Source organism: Pogoniulus pusillus, chromosome 10 (genome assembly GCF_015220805.1).
Source record: "Pogoniulus pusillus isolate bPogPus1 chromosome 10, bPogPus1.pri, whole genome shotgun sequence".
Lineage (NCBI taxonomy): Eukaryota > Metazoa > Chordata > Aves > Piciformes > Lybiidae > Pogoniulus > Pogoniulus pusillus.
Genome location: NC_087273.1, coordinates 21,595,891 through 21,614,058, shown reverse-complemented (window position 1 = coordinate 21,614,058; position 18,168 = coordinate 21,595,891). Strand labels below are relative to the sequence as shown.

At 41.3% G+C, this 18,168-nt stretch overlaps 1 protein-coding gene across 1 annotated transcript in view; it reads left to right on the top strand.

The window, feature by feature from the left end:
- TMEM245 (transmembrane protein 245) overlaps window positions 1-18,168 on the top strand; it is a 186,228-nt gene that overhangs the window by 91,201 nt on the left and 76,859 nt on the right. The window contains 4 exon segments of the mRNA XM_064150356.1: window positions 12,829-12,933; window positions 14,041-14,123; window positions 15,946-16,036; window positions 16,749-16,847. Of these exon segments, the coding sequence (XP_064006426.1) occupies window positions 12,829-12,933; window positions 14,041-14,123; window positions 15,946-16,036; window positions 16,749-16,847 (378 nt within the window).

Genomic DNA, 18,168 nt, shown 5'->3' with positions numbered 1-18,168 from the left:
CCAAGTGTCTTTTTTCCAGCTCTTGATATAAGCTACTGAAGGTCATATAATTCTACCTGAGCTCTTTTACTAAAATGTTAAGTGTTTTGTACAGTGGAATATTGACTTAGCCCTTCAAAGTTTTCTTCTGGACTGGAGAGCTGTTCTCTGCTCAGAATGCATCAGTTAGCTGAATTAACGGGGGTGTGATGGGGAGATGAACTACAGTTCTAAAGCTAAGAATGTAAGTGCTCCCAAGTAACAGCTGTTAATCTTTTACTTGTGAAGCATACTCAATGATATTCAGTGAAGAAGGAGTGAAATGAGAATACTTAGTCTCAGAACTTCTGACTCTAGTGACAATCTTAAGGGAAGTAAGGACTATTAATTAAAAAAAACCAAAACAAAGCAGTTGGCATAGCTAATTTTTTTCCTTTTGTCTGGCTTTCACAATTGTGTGAATTGTGTTTTATAATGTGCTTGGCTCCTGTGATTCATCTTAGTCAGCTAGGGTTAGTTATTGTCCTTTGTGGAACTGTCATCCCAAGAGGAGTTAAAACTAATTTGGGTCATGTTTGGCCTCATGTGACACAAATCTGGACAACTCCACAACACAGTGATATCTCTGGGATTTAGGTAGTGTCATTGCTTGAAATAAGCGTCTCATGGTTTTTAAAGAGAGACAACAGAAATGAAGCTCTTGAATTGGAGAAAAAACACAGAATTATATTTGGAGAGATACAGAAAAGAAATTACAGAAGCAGATACAACAGTCATGGTGAACCCCCTTGAATTTTCCCTCAGCCCAAAACTAAAGCTATAATCCCCACTGCTCCAATCCTCCTCCCACAGTGCCTCTGCCATCCAAGATGCCTAAACACAAGCCTCTGGAGGCCGCAAAGCAGACCTACTGCTTACATGTTTGTCTGATGAAGTGGCTCCTGCTTGACACAGGGCAGGAGGGGGAGGAAAGGAGAACAATCTGGCCTTGCTGTGAGTTTATGAAGAGATAGCAGAATGGGATTGAGTAACTATCTTCTAGTCCTCAGAAGATTTTTTTTTTAACCCTATAGTTCTCAACCTGGGATAAAGCACAGAGCTGGAGCAGAATGCATCTAGCATGCGTCTCTGCAGGTCTGCAGGAGCTCAGAGTTTTAAAGGTGAAAATCTAGTATGTGAGAAAATAATTGAAAACCAAGTAATTAAATAGAAATTTGAAAATGTGTTATGCTTCTGGCATCACCTTTCCGTTCTCCCTTGCCACTGCAGCAGTGGTGTAAGAGTTACTATGCTTTTATAAACAGCAACCCATCCTTTTCCGTGCAGTAGCTATCACAACAGAAACCATATGTCTGCCTTGCATATTGTGTTGGACACCTGGAATGCTGTCTTTCTGAATGCTGTTGAAAACAAATATAGCAGAGTAGATCATGGAGGCCATGTGGATACTTACATGACTCTATAAAAGGTTCTTGTAAACAATTAAATGGTATGGGTAACAGATGGGAAGTAATGCTGTATATAGTGGGAAGTCTTAGCAGCTATAATGAATTTGGAAATTTGATTTTCAATATTTAATAAGTTAACTTAGGGTTATAGGATAGGGGGGCTTTCTGTGTTTCCAGACAACTGGGTAGAGTTGCTTGTTTTATGATTCAGTTATAATTGTCTGCTAAGGGGAACTTTGGATGGGCTTTTGCCCTTGAATATAGTGTGGTTGCTTTAAAATTGCATTTTTATTTTCTGACTTTGAAATGTTTGTGCTTTGTGGAATACTTATGATTAGTAAATACCTGTAACCATAACTCTTCATAATATTTTTTTTAAAGTATTGGTTTGTTAGCACAGTTTATATGAAAAGCTGAGTTCAGTGAGACAGAGGTGAAAGTTTAATCTCAACTGCTTTTTTTCTGGCTGAGTTTGTAATTTGCTTGTTTGAAAATTCATGTATATATTTTTTTTTTTCTTTGATAGGATGCAAAAATAATTTCACTGTAATTGCTTGGAGGTTTAAAATGTCTTTGATTTTATTTTTAGTTTAGAGATTTGCATTATTGGGTAAAATCCTGTGGATGTCTTTCATTAAAAGGTTCAGGGTTTTTATTTCAGTTTCATAGGAAGAGATCCTGGAAGTCAATTACAAGCAGTGCTGACTCCTGTGAATGAGCAAGTACCAATAATAATATAATCAAGATGAAAAATAGATACAGCCTCCCTAATGTATATGTAAAATGGGGAGGTCTGTAATACTGGATGCAGATGGGGAGATCTGTGACAGTGGATGCAGTTAAAGACTGCACCATTCTCATTTTTGCATGTCTTTGAAGGGTATTGCTTGTGAAAACACCAAGATAAATTTCTGGTAATCCAGCAAGAGACTAAAAATACGCCACATACAGATAGCAGAGTTTGAAATGATTAACTATGATTACTAAGTGATGTACTACTCTCCCTGTTTTGAGAGCTGCTTGAAACTTTTTTTTGGCAGGAAGAATAGTGTATAATCACATAGTTTATTACAGTAAATGTAGCCCAAAGTATAGAATAGACTCAGCTGGGCTAGCATGATTTGTTCTTTCTAATGTTGTCTAGAAAGAATTACTAAAATTTGCAGTCACTGTCTGTTCCAACAGACCTGGTGTATAGGGTTAACACTCCTGGGGGAGTGACCCTGAACCTGACCCTAGGGGTCTCGGCCCCTCCCCAGGGGTGGGCCACACTCCAGGTGATGGTTAGCCCACTCCCCCCACTTCCTGCGGTATAAAAGAGGAGCACTTCCTGCTCCTCGCTCTCTTGCTCTTCCCTTTTTTCTCCTTTACCTGCGTTCATGATCACACACACACTGATACTGCATACCAGCCACGAGGCAGAGACACCATCACACTACTCGGGTTGTATCCATCCCTGTTTTGTATTTTGCTGTTTTCCCTTCCTTATCCTTTGTAAACTCCCCTACCTCCAATACCCTTTTCTAAGTTATTGTTAAACTTTTCCTTTTTTACTTCCAAATCGAGTGAGATTGATTTATTGGGGTGTCCCTACCTTTATCTCTCTCCCTGTCTTTTGGGGAAAGGAGGGGGAGGAGGGGAGGGCACTCTATAAACTCTATAAATTCTATAAATTGTCATTGGGTCTACCAAATTTATAAGAGTCTCTGGGAACTTGCATTTGAACCCAAGACAATTTATTTTGGCGTCTCAACGTGGGGCTAGGTAGAAAGAATTCTTTCAGAGAAGATTTGGAAGTTAAAAAATGGATATTCTGAAAGTCTTAATCATTAACGCATTTGCATGGCTGTTGTGGGGCTGGCTGTTAAAGTTTATAAGTTACCATGTCTTCTGGATTGTCATTGATATGCCCTGGGAATATTCTAAGCATTTGCCTGCCCGAGTCTATGCCTATTTCCTGAATTCTGTTAGTAATATCACTGTGTTTAGAAATGTTTCTGGAACATGGAATCAATCTGAGTATATGCATTGGAGCACAGAAGCTCCAGATATTTTGGGTGAGAAATGGTACTGGATAGCTGTTATTTCACTGTGTGTAAATGTGGGTTTGGGAATTAATAAGATAGCGGTGAACTGGGACACATGGAAGTATCGAGTGGGCGCCGCCATTAGGGTGCTTAGGGGGAGGGGTGGCCCTCACTGCCCGAGCTGCAGCTGCGGGGTTTGGGCGACAGGGCAGGCCGTTCCGGCCGCCCCGAGCGCAGGCACCGCCCCTAGCGCAGCTCCGCCCCGAACTCCGCCTCCGGTCCCGCCCAGGGCAGCCCCCCGGACCCTGCCCCCTCAGCCCAGCCCCCTTCACCTGGCGCCAATTACGACGCGGCCAGCAAGATCAAACGCAAACCCTCCCGCAGATACCGATCCAGGGCAAGGGACCTCTTCGGGAACCAGCACCCCCCAGCAACAGCAACCAGCTGGAAATGGACCTGATAATGGAGTGATCCTTATCGGCTCCACGCCCAGAAAGGAAATCAGGCACATAAGGCAGGAGTATGCAAGGGCAAACGGACAGTCCCTTTTAGCCTGGCTTTTGAAATGCTGGGATGCAGGAGCAGAAACCGTGGACCTAGATCAGAGGGAGGCAAAGCAGCTGGGATCCTTGTCGAGGGATGGAGGTGTGGATAAGGAGCTGGGAAGGCTCGATGGTACCCACTCACTTTGGGCCAGGCTTCTGATAGCTGTGAGGTACAGGTACCCGACTAAGGATGACATGATTTTCCATCCCCTTAGATGGACAGATATGGAACGGGGGATCTCATACCTGAGGCAAATGGCGGTTCAAGAGATAATTTATGGAGCCGACCAGAGGCCCTCGGACCCTGATGATGTCCGCATGAAGCCAGCCCTCTTAAAGAAACTGACTCAGTGTGCCCCTTCCACATATGCCCCCACATTGGGAGCACTGCTGCTGGGCAGAGACCCCAACAACCTTCCCACAATCAGGGAGTTTGTGAATGACCTAAGACAGTTTGAAGACAGTTTGTCAAGGAAAACCTTAATTGCCACTGTAGAGACCCTCACCCAAGAAATGAACGAGCTAAAAGCCTCTTTCTCTGAACTGCAGAAGGCAGAGGATGACTGCTCTTCACCTTCAGAATGGGTGCAAGTCTCAGCTGTAAGGAACACACGCCGTGCTCCTCCTCCTCCCCGCAGGAGACCAGCCCAGAGCAGACAGGGTACACACAGGGGGTCACTCTGGAGAACACTGTGTGACCATGGGGAAAACATGGATAGATGGCATGGCCAGCCCACCTCAGCTCTATGGGCCAGGGTAAGGGAACTGCAGGGGACAAACACAGGGAATAACTCCTCCAGAAGAGGGGTTGCCCCAGTGTCCCGCAGGCAGCCCTCTCGCTCAAGGGGTGGTGAAGCCAGTAACTCAGGCCCATGTACCTCATGCAGTCACACTGCTCAGAATTAGAGGTGCCCTGTCTCCAGCCAGGCGGAGGCCAGGGATAACAGAGTATATTGGGACGTGTTTGTGAAATGGCCTGGCACTTCTGAAGCCGAGAAGTACAGAGCGTTGGTAGACACCGGTGCCCAATGCACTCTGATCCCCTCCAGCCACAGGGGGACAGAAACTGTTACAATTGCAGGAGTCACAGGGGGGTCTCAGGAGTTGACTGTGCTGCAGGCTGAGATAAGCCTCACCGGGAATGTGTGGGAGAAGCACACCATAGTAACTGGCCCTGATGCACCTTGCATCCTGGGGATTGACTTTCTCCGGGAAGGGTACTTTAAAGATCCGAAGGGGAACAAGTGGGCTTTTGGCATAGCAGCTGTAGAGACTGCAGACAAAGAGCAGCTGTCTATCATGCCTGGCTTGTCAGATGACCCTTCCGTGGTTGGTACCCACAAGGTGGAAGATGTCAAGTTACCTATTGCTTCTCGTGTAGTTCATCGCAGGCAATACCGCACCAACAGAGACTCCCTGCTACCCATACAGCAGCTGATTCGCCGCCTGGAGCAGCAGCTTGTCATCAGCAAGAGCCACTCGCCCTTCAACAGCCCGATATGGCCAGTGCGAAAGGAGACGGGGGAGTGGAGACTCACGGTGGATTTCCGAAGCCTGAACGAAGTGACTCCTCCAATCAGCGCAGCCGTGCCTGATATGTTGGAGCTGCAGTATGAACTGGAAACAAAGGAGGCCAAATGGTATGCCACAATCGACATTGCTAATGCTTTCTTCTCCATCCCCATTGCAGAAGAATGTAGGCCACAGTTTGCCTTCACCTGGAGAGGAGTCCAGTACCACTGGAACAGACTGCCTCAAGGGTGGAAGCACAGCCCTACAATCTGCCATAGCATCATCCAGACTGCACTGGAGAAGGGTGGAGCTCCGGAACATCTACAGTACATCGATGACATCATTGTATGGGGTGAGACAGCAGAGGAGGTCTTCGAGAAGGGTGAGAAGATCATTAATATCCTGTTGGATGCAGGTTTTGCCATTAAGAGAAGCAAAGTGAAAGGGCCTGCCAGAGAGATCCAGTTCCTGGGAGTTCGATGGCAGGATGGCCGACGCCACATCCCTATGGATGTGGTGAATAAAGTGGCCACTATGGTGGAACCCACTAACCGGAAGGAGACACAATCCTTCCTGGGGTTTGTGTGCTTTTGGAAGATGCACATTCCCGGGTACAGTCAAATTGTGAAACCCCTCTTTGACGTTACAAGAAAGAGGAATAACTTTGGGTGGGGACCTGAGCAGCAGGTGGCATTTGACCAGATCAAACGAGAGGTGGTCCATGCCATGGCCTTGGGACCAGTTCGAACCGGCCCAGAGATTAAGAACATTCTCTATACAGCAGCCGGTGAGAATGGTCCTAGCTGGAGCCTATGGCAGAAAGCTCCTGATGAGACAAGAGGCCGCCCACTCGGGTTCTGGAGCAAGGCGTACAAAGGCTCAGAGAGCAAATATACCCCCACAGAGAAAGAAATCCTAGCTGCCTATGAGGGAGTTAGAGCTGCCTCTGAGGTGATTGGGACGGAGTCACCACTCCTTTTAGCTCCAAGGCTTCCAGTCCTGACTTGGATGTTTAAAGGGAAGGGTTCGACTCCGCACCATGCCACAGATGCCACTTGGAGTAAGTGGATGGCTCTGATAACTCAGAGGGCTAGGATGGGGACTCTCGAGCGTCCAGGCATTGTGGAGGTCATCACCAACTGGCCAGAGGGCACTGACTTTGGAAAGCCAGCAGAAGAGAAGGCAGTGACCCGTGCCGAGGAAGCCCCCCCATACAGTGACCTCCCTGAGGAGGAAAAGGCATATGCTCTCTTCACAGATGGATCCTGCCGCCTGGTAGGCAGCAAGCGAAGATGGAAGGCTGCCGTCTGGAACCCCACACGCAGGGTTGCAGAGGCAAGAGATGGAGAAGGCGAATCCAGCCAGTATGCTGAGGTGAAAGCCATACAGCTGGCCCTGGACATTGCAGAACGAGAGCAGTGGCCAATGCTATACATCTACACTGACTCATGGATGGTAGCAAATGCCTTATGGGGGTGGCTGAAGGAGTGGAAGAGAAATGATTGGCAGAGAAAAGGGAAGCCTATTTGGGCTGCTGATCTCTGGCAAGACATTTCTGCACGCCTGGACAAACTACCAGTTAAAATCCGACACATCAGTGCTCACATCCCAAAGAGCAGAGCCACTGAAGAACAGCAGCATAACCACCAAGCTGACCAGGCTGCCCACATCTGTCAGATTGACCTGGACTGGAAGCACAAAGGTGAACTGTTCTTAGCTCGGTGGGCACATGACTCTTCTGGTCACCAAGGAAGAGATGCTACATACCAATGGGCCCGAGACAGATCCGTGGACATATCCATGGAGGCCATAACTCAGGTTATCCATGAATGTGACATCTGTGCCACCATAAAGCAAGCCAAGCGCATGAAGCCTTTGTGGTACGGGGGAAGGTGGTCTAAGTACAGGTATGGGGAGGCCTGGCAGATTGATTACATCACTCTGCCTCGGTCTCGCAGTGGCAAGCAGTATGTGTTAACCATGGTGGAGGGAAGCACGGGGTGGCTGGAAACCTACCCAGTGCCTCATGCTACTGCCCGTAACACCATTCTGGGTCTGCAGAGCCACATCCTGTGGAGACACGGTACCCCAGAGAGAATTGAGTCAGACAATGGGACCCATTTCAAGAACCACCTTGTAAGCAACTGAGCAAAAGAGCATGGGATAGAATGGGTTTGTCACATCCCATACTACCCACAAGCTGCAGGAAAGATTGAGCGACACAGTGGTCTGCTGAAAACCACCCTGAAGGCTATGGGAGGTGGAACTCTCAGAAACTGGGAGAAGCACCTTGCAGAAGCCACTTGGCTGGTGAATAGCAGGGGATCAGTTAACAGAGCTGGTCCTGCTCAGTCTGCCCTACTGCCCATAGTTGAGGGAGATGGAGTTCCTGTAGTCTGTGAAAGGAATCTACTGGGAAAGACTGTGTGGGTTGCTCCTGCCTCTGGTGGGGGAAAAGCTATCAAAGGGGTGGTATCTGCAGAGGGTCCTGGTCACACATACTGGGTGATGATGGAAACTGGTGTTATCGAGTGTGTCCCTCAGAGAAATCTCTCTTTAGCTGAAAAGGTTTTGAAATCTCAGAGTTGATTCCATGTGTTCCAGATACTTTCAGGTTATCTTGTATTATAGTTGTATAATAGTTGTATCATAGTTGTGCAATACTTGTATCATAGTTGTGCAATACTTATATTATAGTTCATAAGGGGTTACAAGTTGTTTTTGTAGTTATACCCTCACCACTACACGGCGTCCAACAGAACCTACATCACAGCAGCAGCTATCCAGAGTCCTACAACATCACATCACACCACGGCGTCCAACCAGAACCCTGCATCTGATTTGTCACTGATGCCCTGCAGTGAGAGACTGTTCCTGATTTCCCTCCAGAGGATGTCTACAGCCATCTCATCCACACCTGTTCCCCTGATGCCAGACATGAAGAGACTGTTCCTGATGTTTTTTCTTCACAGAGGGAAAAGACTTTCCTGAGTTCCAACAAGAACTGTTCCTGCTTCACTGACTTTTCTTCCGTTCCTGTCCTGCTCACATCTCAGCAACCTGCACCGGATCAGAGGAGCACATCGCCTTGAGATACAGCCGGGGACCAAGAAGGACTTTCAGAACTCTTAACCCATGGACACTTTTTCCCATCTTTGGAGAAGAAGACTGTTCTTAGGAAGGTGGAAGTGGTCTAACCAAGGGGTGGAATGTATAGGGTTAACACTCCTGGGAGAGTGACCCTGAACCTGACCCTAGGGGTCTCGGCCCCTCCCCAGGGGTGGGCCACACTCCAGGTGATGGTTAGCCCACTCCCCCCACTTCCTGCGGTATAAAAGAGGAGCACTTCCTGCTCCTCGCTCTCTTGCTCTTCCCTTTTTTCTCCTTTACCTGCGTTCATGATCACACACACACTGATACTGCATACCAGCCACGAGGCAGAGACACCATCACACTACTCGGGTTGTATCCATCCCTGTTTTGTATTTTGCTGTTTTCCCTTCCTTATCCTTTGTAAACTCCCCTACCTCCAATACCCTTTTCTAAGTTATTGTTAAACTTTTCCTTTTTTACTTCCAAATCGAGTGAGATTGATTTATTGGGGTGTCCCTACCTTTATCTCTCTCCCTGTCTTTTGGGGAAAGGAGGGGGAGGAGGGGAGGGCACTCTATAAACTCTATAAATTCTATAAATTGTCATTGGGTCTACCAAATTTATAAGAGTCTCTGGGAACTTGCATTTGAACCCAAGACACCTGGGGCCTCATATAGACTGTTCTCTTTTTTTACTTGACTGCCTATGTGACTTATTTCGGTGTAGCCATGAAATGTGTCCTGATTATAGACGTCTCCTTATTTTCATCAGATGATATTAATAAGTTGACATTATCAAGTATTAACTGAAGGAAAATGTAGACAAGTCTAAGAAAGGTCTTGGGAAAAGAATACAGCTAGAAACTGAAGCTATTTAAAGAATGTAATTTTTTTTTAATAATCTTAAGTAGATTTAAGTGAAAAATGAGGGTTCTGATGACTATGTAGTGTGAAATACACAAATATTAATTCATAGATTCTGTGTCCTACTGCATAGCATGGAGAACTTGTCTAGATAGCAGGATTCCCAGTTGTTAAACATGATCTGTTAGACCTCATTGTAAGACAGGGAGTACTTTCAAAGTATTGAGACACATTTTAACAGAATGCAAATCACCTTTGAAATCCCTTCTTCAACTTGCTGCAAAAAAGAGTTTTTGAGTTAATACATTACCTTTCAAAACTGTCACAATTTAAGGATACTTTATGTAGACAGTCAATCACAAATCAGTATGATTTCAGTTTTGTTTTACAGATGTGACCTTCTGTAGCTTGGGAGCTTGGCTTTGCTTTGCTTAATTTTTAATGTTGTGGCAGCATCAGCTTCCTGCTGTTGATGAACATTGGCATTAGAAGCTTGAAAGGGAATTTAAACGTCACAATCTCTGACTAATGGACTAGCCTTTTGTCAGTATATGTTTGTGTTTGTGTGCATGCCCATGGTTTACAGGAAGGACGTAAAGGGAGGTCTGACAGGGTTGGAGCAAGAATGAATTCTGTTTGTGATTCAGTGGTAAATACAAGCACACAGGTATAATAGTCTATTTTGCCTGCAGTAACAGCACCTATGCATTATTTAGCATAGAATCGTAGAAAAGTTTAGGTTGGAAGGGACCTCAAAGATTGTCTAGTTCCACCTGTCTGCCATAGCATAAGTGTTGTGGGTAAATATAGAGGAAAGAAGGGAAGTTTAATACCAAGCAAATTAAAAGGAGGACAAGTAAATACAGCCTTCAGCAAATGTTGTGCATCTGCTTTTACTTCTACAGTACTCAATTTAGTCTTCTCCTATAATATGTCTGTACCAGTTGCATAGTGGGTGTGATGAGAGATGTAGTTTCAGTACTTGTAAGCTAAATCAGAGCTGGCTTTCAGCCACCTTGCCTGGGGTACCTGCTCATGTAAATAAACAGGAGGTGGTCTTGCATGGTTGGGGCTGGTACCTGTACTGGTACAACTGCAGTAACTAAAGGTAATTTAGACTTTACATGTGCTGCAGCTGCACCTCAGTAGTTGTGTAGGCATACAGTAAACCACAGTAAGAGAGTATCAAGAAAAGATTTCCTGTTTGTTATGATCTAGTTCAGAGAGGGCTCACATCCTTATGTTTTGGAGCTTAGTCTTCAGTAATTACCACCATGGTAAAAACAGGTGAGCACTCAGCTTCAGCTGCGTGGAGATTTCATCTATTGGATACCACTCACAAAATCACTGAGGCTAGCATTTTTGGATGTGTCTTGAGAGCACCTCCAATTTATTGGATATAGTGAGTTGATTAAGGTGCCATATGTAAGACTAGCTATGAGTTTTCTTTTATCTCCAACTTAGAAAGTAAATGATAATTAGCTGGAATTTTAACTAAGAAATAACGAGGGCAGCTTAAATTTTAAATAACTTTAGAATAAAGCTGATTCTATAAAATTTCTGTCTCCTGGACATCAAGTGTTTTTTCAGTGATCATTTTTATTTCTGACCCTTGAAACAGGGACTTCTGTTTCTTGCTTGTCTTGCATAATCCTTAGATGATATGACGTTTGGAAGGGTGCAGTAAATCCTGTTTCTAGTCTTACATCTAAAATGGTTACAACTCCATGGAAGGCTACTCCATTTTTCAGAAAACTATGTTACTGCTTCAGGCAGGTAACCCTCTTCTAGCACTGAAAGGCATTTCTGATAGCTGAAATATTTCAGCAATACTGAAAGTTGTTAAAAAGAGCTAAGGCAAAAAACTCTGCAGATTTCTTGAGGTTCTCTGAATCCTTTTCTGCAGGTCATAATATAATGTCGATTTTGTTGCAAAACCTTTCTGGCTCAACACCTTGTTTAAAAAGGGTGTTGCTTTCTTCAAGTTTTCTTCATAATTTTAAACAAACATTCTAAAATGCTGAATATAATCATTGTGCTAACTTAGATCAAGAAAGGAGCTGCTTGTTGAAGAGACTGAGGTTTAAAAATAATTGCTTAATCTACATGAACTGCTCAGATGCTACAGGATAAGCATCAAGAAAAAAAAACCCTTCTTCTGATAGGAGATAAAACTTCACTGTTAATTCAGTCATCACATAGGAGTCTGTACAACTTAGTTATTCCAGGACCAATTTCATGTGTAAGGGTTAGGGTAAATAATTAAGAAAAAAAACCTAATATAAACAATTAGCATGTATATTAGTAGTTTTTGGTAACTAAAGTGTTACCTGTTTAATTGCTGACTATCTCAATTGTACTCAGTTGGAAATACATTCATCTACTGCACATTGGCTTTTACTCCATTTCTTTTGAAGCACAAATTGTACAGCTGTCCTTCTGTTTTTTCCTGCATTAATGCCAGATGGAGTAGAAACAGGATTGGTATTCAGACCATAGAAGCTAGAAAAATGTATTTGGTACATGAGTCTTCACAGAATTTTATGTCAACAGTTGATCTGTATATGGGCAGAGCACTGGAGCACTCTTCATAATTTTGTTACTCAGTGGTTTAGTTTTGAATAACATGATCAGAATTTCTCTACTCTTAAGCAGTATCACTTTATTTGTGGACATGTGTAAGACAGACCATTTCCTAAACTAGCATGCATGCATGTTTCCTGTCTCAGTAGGCTTAGGTGATGCATGTTTAGTACACTCTTTCCAGATTCAAAGTGGGTAGAAACAGGCAGTGCTGAATAATTGGCCTGATGATCAATAAGATAGAAAAAGCCTCCAGCTTTATACCAATTCAGAAGGTGATGAGCAGCTTTAAAATTTTGGTTACTCACAGAAATACCTCATTTGACATTTAGATGGCTATTAGCTATTCAAATTTGAAAGCCGTCATTGTACTCTACATAACTTGATAGCTTCAAAGTCCTGTGCAGATAATATCTAAGTTTCCAGGTTGCTGAAAGGCAAGAAACAAAGAAAAATTTAAAGGTTCATGGCTGACATGAATGCTATCTTCTCTACATTTAGTGAGTAAATGTTGAATTATTGCTTGCTTTACATAGAGCTTGCTGTGTCTTGTGGTAATGTATAAATGTTGTTTGGAAAATCACGTGTCCTACCATGACCTTAATCACGCTAATGTCACTTGTTAATTGTTCATCTCCAAGCTTGGGCTTAAGTGCTGTTTGATAAGAGCCTGATTTTACGCTGTGATTGTGAATAAGGATAACAATAAGCACCATAGAGCACTGCTTTTATTAAAGATTGATATATATGCTATGATTTGTCTTTTCTTTCTGCACAGATGATCGTGTGGTTGGAGAAAATGCTAGATAAAATAATCAGCATTTTCATAATATTTTTGCTAGTGATAGGAACGCTTCTACTGGCCCTGCTCCTTACTGCAAAGGTACAGTGTGCTAAGGAATATAATCATAGAACTTACTTTAAGTGCTGAGTGGAAGTTACTGATATTTATGCAAAATTATGTAGCTTGAATAATTTTTACAAAACTAATTGTCAGTTATGCTCTGTTGTTTTGACCATGTTACCATTGCAGGACTTTGTATTTGCTTAAAATATTTCTATTTTTTTTGTGTGCATACATCTGTTTTCATATATGACAATACTTTTATAGACATGTGCTTGGAAATACAAAATTTATTCTAGTAGAATAATTACTAGTACATATATACATGACAGGAACAGATTCATTTTGCATTCTGTTACAATTTTCTTATCAACAGCAGAGCCACTTAGAACTATGGCAGTTTACTTATCAAAAATGTGTTTGTCACTTGTGTACTTTATTTAACTTCCTTTAAAAAAAACCCAAAACCCAACAAACTATGTTTGTACTTGAAACAGTCAGTGGAGATTGAATGTTTGACTTGAATAGTTACAGAACAAAAATCAGTGTAATGTCAATCTCGTTTTTCCAAAATGTAATGCTCGGTATTTAAAACTGAAATCTTCTAAAAATTGTACAAACATTCCTGGCTAAATCTTCCTTATATCCATAAAAGAAACATTAAAATATTTATAAAAAACTTCTATCATTCTTATTGAGGAATTAATTTGGTGAGGCACTTTGTAACATGTTAAAGCTTAACATTCTTTAATGTTTGTGCTTCTGTGATCTGTGACTTAAAATATATCTGAAACTCTACTTTGTAGTTTAGTACTTACCATGACCCTACTGCTGGTTTTTTTTTCACTAAAGTATAAATTTCCTTTTGCTATTACTAGCCACACAGTGTGTGACAAATTTTCAGAACAGTCTGATGATTATTACTGCTTTTTTGGGTTAGCGTCACTTCATAATGAACTGTCTGCATCAGAACAATTATTCCTTAAATGTTCAGATAGGTAACCCTTCGTTCCCCCTAATTCTACACCCCTTGCTCCCTACCATCCCACTTCAAAAAACAAACAAACAAACAAAAAAGAGCCTCTGAACAGAGGAAGAGTTCTATCTTGCATTACATAACGTTTTTCTTATCTGTATTTAATTTAGGTGCATCAGGAGAGTGTTCACATGATTCAAGTCACAAGCAGCTTGATCAATGAGACAGTAGCCAGTCACCCAGAATGGGCAAAGTAAGAATGCTGAAGTTAAGCAAATAGTATGGGGTGGATGAGCAAGCTTCCAGGTGCTTTTTATGCATTATATATAATTTTAAAAAATCCCTATAAGAGCAGAAATGACAGTGACTATTGCAGGCAGGTGTGACGGCTAAACTCTCAAGTAGTGATAGTGTTTGTATTCATTATTCTGGAGGATGTTGCTGTGATAGTTGAACTCATTGAACTTTGAAGAAGGACAATTGTGTAAATTGTGTGTTAGAGTTTTGGAGGAAAAACTTCTATATTGCAGAGAATAAAAAGTTCTATTCTTTTCCCTTTTCCTGCAAAAGAAAAGTAGTGACAGAATGCTGTCTAAGGGGTTGCAAAATGAGCTGAATTATTTTGTCAACATGAAGAGCTGGCTGCAGAAAGCCTTTGAGAGAATACAGTTGAATAAAATGGTATTGGAGTGAAATGAAGAAGGATAGAAAGAATGGTGGAGAAGAGTGTGATATGATTCTATTGGGAAAGGCCATTCCTATTAAGGAGATATGTATAGTGTACACAATGGGAAGCCTTGCAAGATACGGTCTATTTAATGATTAAAGCAAACACCAAAGAGAACATTTTGAACAAATGCACACAGAGAAAAACAAGGGCATGCTAGTAAGCAAAGAAGTAAACAGAGGGGGAATGGGTAGTGTGAAGAGTGTGATTTTGATTGGAGATATTCCAGTTTCTTGTTGTTTGCTTCAGCTAAACAAACATTTAGTAAAGATGAGTCCAGGCACTTAGCAGGAAGGAAGAATATTGTTCAGAACAAGAACACTTGATTTTTTGTGATTTTTAAGGAGCACTTTCTTAAATGAGGTGATGATTTCACATGATTGAAAGAAGCATGTGCTGTTGCAGAGAGAGAGCACACTGAAAGGATGTAGTTAATAAATGCTATAGTTATGCATGCTTTAGAAAAGCATTTATATATGTTTGTTTGTTCCTTCATGGTATCACTGTTGCTGTTTGGCCTTCCTATTTTGCTGTTAGATGGAAGTAAGTAGGACTAATGAAAATGGACTATCAGAAGCTTGTTGACATAACAAAAATATTGGAGTACTAGTTGAGTAATTATCAGAATCTTAGGAAAAAAATTACTTAACAGTACTTTCATCCAATTTCAAAGCATCCAAAACACTATCTTTAATTCGTTAGGAGTAGGTATACCTCTTGCAAAATCCATCAAGATTCACCAGCTTTCCAAGCTCAATGCTTGATGCATAACAGAGAATGCATGCCCTGTATTCACAAGAGTTGAAGTGCTGGCAACTGGTCCATTGCTTTAAAGTGACATGAATTCCTGAAGAATTCATGAGTAGGTATTTTTGTAGGGACTTAGAAATAACTGGTGTCCAAACCTGTTGCTTCGTTTGGTAGTGCTTTTAGGGAAGCTGTACTAAAGTTTGCGTTCAGCTCATAATTCAGCTATATGCAACTGCTTCATGCAGTATTTTCAGAAAGCTAGAACACTAGGAAAATTTCAGAGAATGTATTGTGAATAGCATGCATACCAATTGAAGAGCAGATCTGTTCTGGAAATTTGAAATTCCAATTTAATGTTTCAGGAACCTTTGAAAAGTCTGCGTACAATCATGTGCCCTAGTTTTAATTCTGCCTTGCTTACAAGATAGTCACTTCCTTGACAGGTAGAAGGAAATACTCTAGTTGTAGTATGTTTATATGTATTTAACTGGTGGTGGTTATTGTTTAAAAATGTTAATTTGGAGTGTGGTTTGGGTGTAATGAAAGAGTTAAAATAAGTAGCCGTTAACTTCATTTTCTTTCTTGAAAAAACAACTAGTTGGCTTCCAGAAGCCCAGGTTATTCAGAAGGCGCTCAATTCAGCAGTTAATAATGTATACCAATATGGTAGAGAATGGATTACACATAAGGTAAGAGTGAGCTACTCCATCTTTTAAAATATTTTTGTTTCTTGTGTTTCATAAAAGTAAAGTAAAAAAAAATTAAAAATTGTCAGTGACTCTTTCCTCTGTGGTTAACTTTTGTTGATAAGCTTGTTCTTTCAAGGTATAGCTTGGGAGTTGAAGAAAGGGTGGGAGTGATTCCAGTAGTCTTTTCTGCTTAGAGGAGTATTTGTTTTTAAGCGCTGAAAATCTGTCATTGTTTTAGTAAGATTACCAGTGAAAATGCATCAAATAAACCCAATTTTTTTTTGTTTGGCTTTAGCTATCCATTTGTACACAATGTAAACTTGGGGTTTTCCTACAAGTATTTGGGCTGAGTGTGGTAGATTGGAATTTCTTTAAAATTACAATTTATTTAAGACTTTTATATTTCTATATCAAATATTTACTCTAAAGATGGTAAGAATTTTGCATTAAGTATTTTAGAGACAGCATTGTTATTCTGTGCAGAAAGATGTCCTCAGCTTAGAGAAGCAGAATCCTTTTTTTACAGACAAAATTTTCCTCTTGTATACCATGTTATCTGAAGTGTGTGTTCCATAATGAATACTCAGCTTTTCTAATCTTTGGATTTGAGGCATGCCTTTGTTGACAGTTGTACATGATTCATCTAGCCTGAAGTTTGTCAGTAGACGCAGATGTTCCATTCTGTGTAATAAAAGTTTTATTTATGTTCTAGCTGCACAAGATTTTAGGGGAAAAAGTTAATAACACAGCTGTGATTGAAAAACAAGTGCTAGAGCTCTGGGACAGGCTTTATCACTCTTGGTTTGTGAAGGTAGGTAACTTACTTAAATTGTATTTATATAAATGTTATACTTTGAGATAATTATGCTAAGTATGCATTTCTGAACAAAAAGTTGGAATGCTGAGTAAAGGTCATAACAAAAGTTGGTAAAAAATTTCAAGTCTTTAAGATAGATCATACTACTGTCGCATCTTGAGTAAAGCCAGAGTTGTGTCCTTCACTACAACAGTTTTGTGGTTTTATGTATGCCATTTAATTAACACTTGTCTCACTTTTTAGTGTCTCACCATTCAAAAATTTCAGATGAGTTTTTGTGATCCTAAGGGGGTAGGAAAAGGAAATGGCATGATGTTACAGTTTGAGACTGAAATTCTAGGTGAAAACAAAATTTTCCAGAGGTTTTGGACAGATTGAGAGGGGTGGAATTCTCAGAGTTCATATTATAGTAAAGATAAGTTAATCTCAATAAAATGGTCTGAAGGAAATAGCTTATATTCTGCAGAAAAAGTTTATTTTCTCTCTCTTGCTGCTCCAGCTGGGTTTCAGGCTTTTGCTTTTCTCCCTCTGACCTTATGTTTTCTTCTGTGGATTTTGTAAAGTACAAGGTGAGGGAAGAGGAAGCGCTTGTAGTTGTATAGCATTTGGGGCCCTTTGTGCCCAGGAGGGGATAAAAGAGCTGAATTAAGATACAGGGGTGACTTGTGCTGTTGTTAAGTTGTACATATATATGTAAGTGTATTTTGTACATTTTTATTACCTTTTATATTTAGTTTCTTTTGTAAATACAATTTCATTTTGACTTCTAAGTTCTGAATGTGCTGAAATTGCTTTTTGTGGGGCAGATTTTCCAAAAAAAAGGGTATTGGAGGGGGATCTAATCCAACTTGTATTTGTGCTACTTTTCCAAATGTGGGACTTTATTTTGATTTCATCGTTGATAATCAGAATAAGGAAGTAAAAAATGAAATTATTCTGAATATTGTGGCCTGTGCTGCCCTGGATTCCGACCTTATCAATTTGTTAGTGCTTTATTTCAACAGTTTGATATCATATTTGTGCATTTCTTGCTAAAAAGTTGTGGTACTGGGTGAAAGGCATGCCAGCAAATGTCAGCAATTATTGCATGGATGCTTTAAGATTTGGAAATGAAACTGTGACTATTTCATGTGAGTTTATTCAATTTTCCTTTCCTGCGACTGCAGGTTTTTTCGGAGATTGGAGTTTTGAGTTGACTTGACACTGGCAATAGTAGTGATAATAGGTTTGGTTATACCTATTATATCACTCTTATTTTGTGGCAAGAAGGATAGAAGGCTAAACAAGCTTCAGATGGAATTTTTAGCTTTTCTGC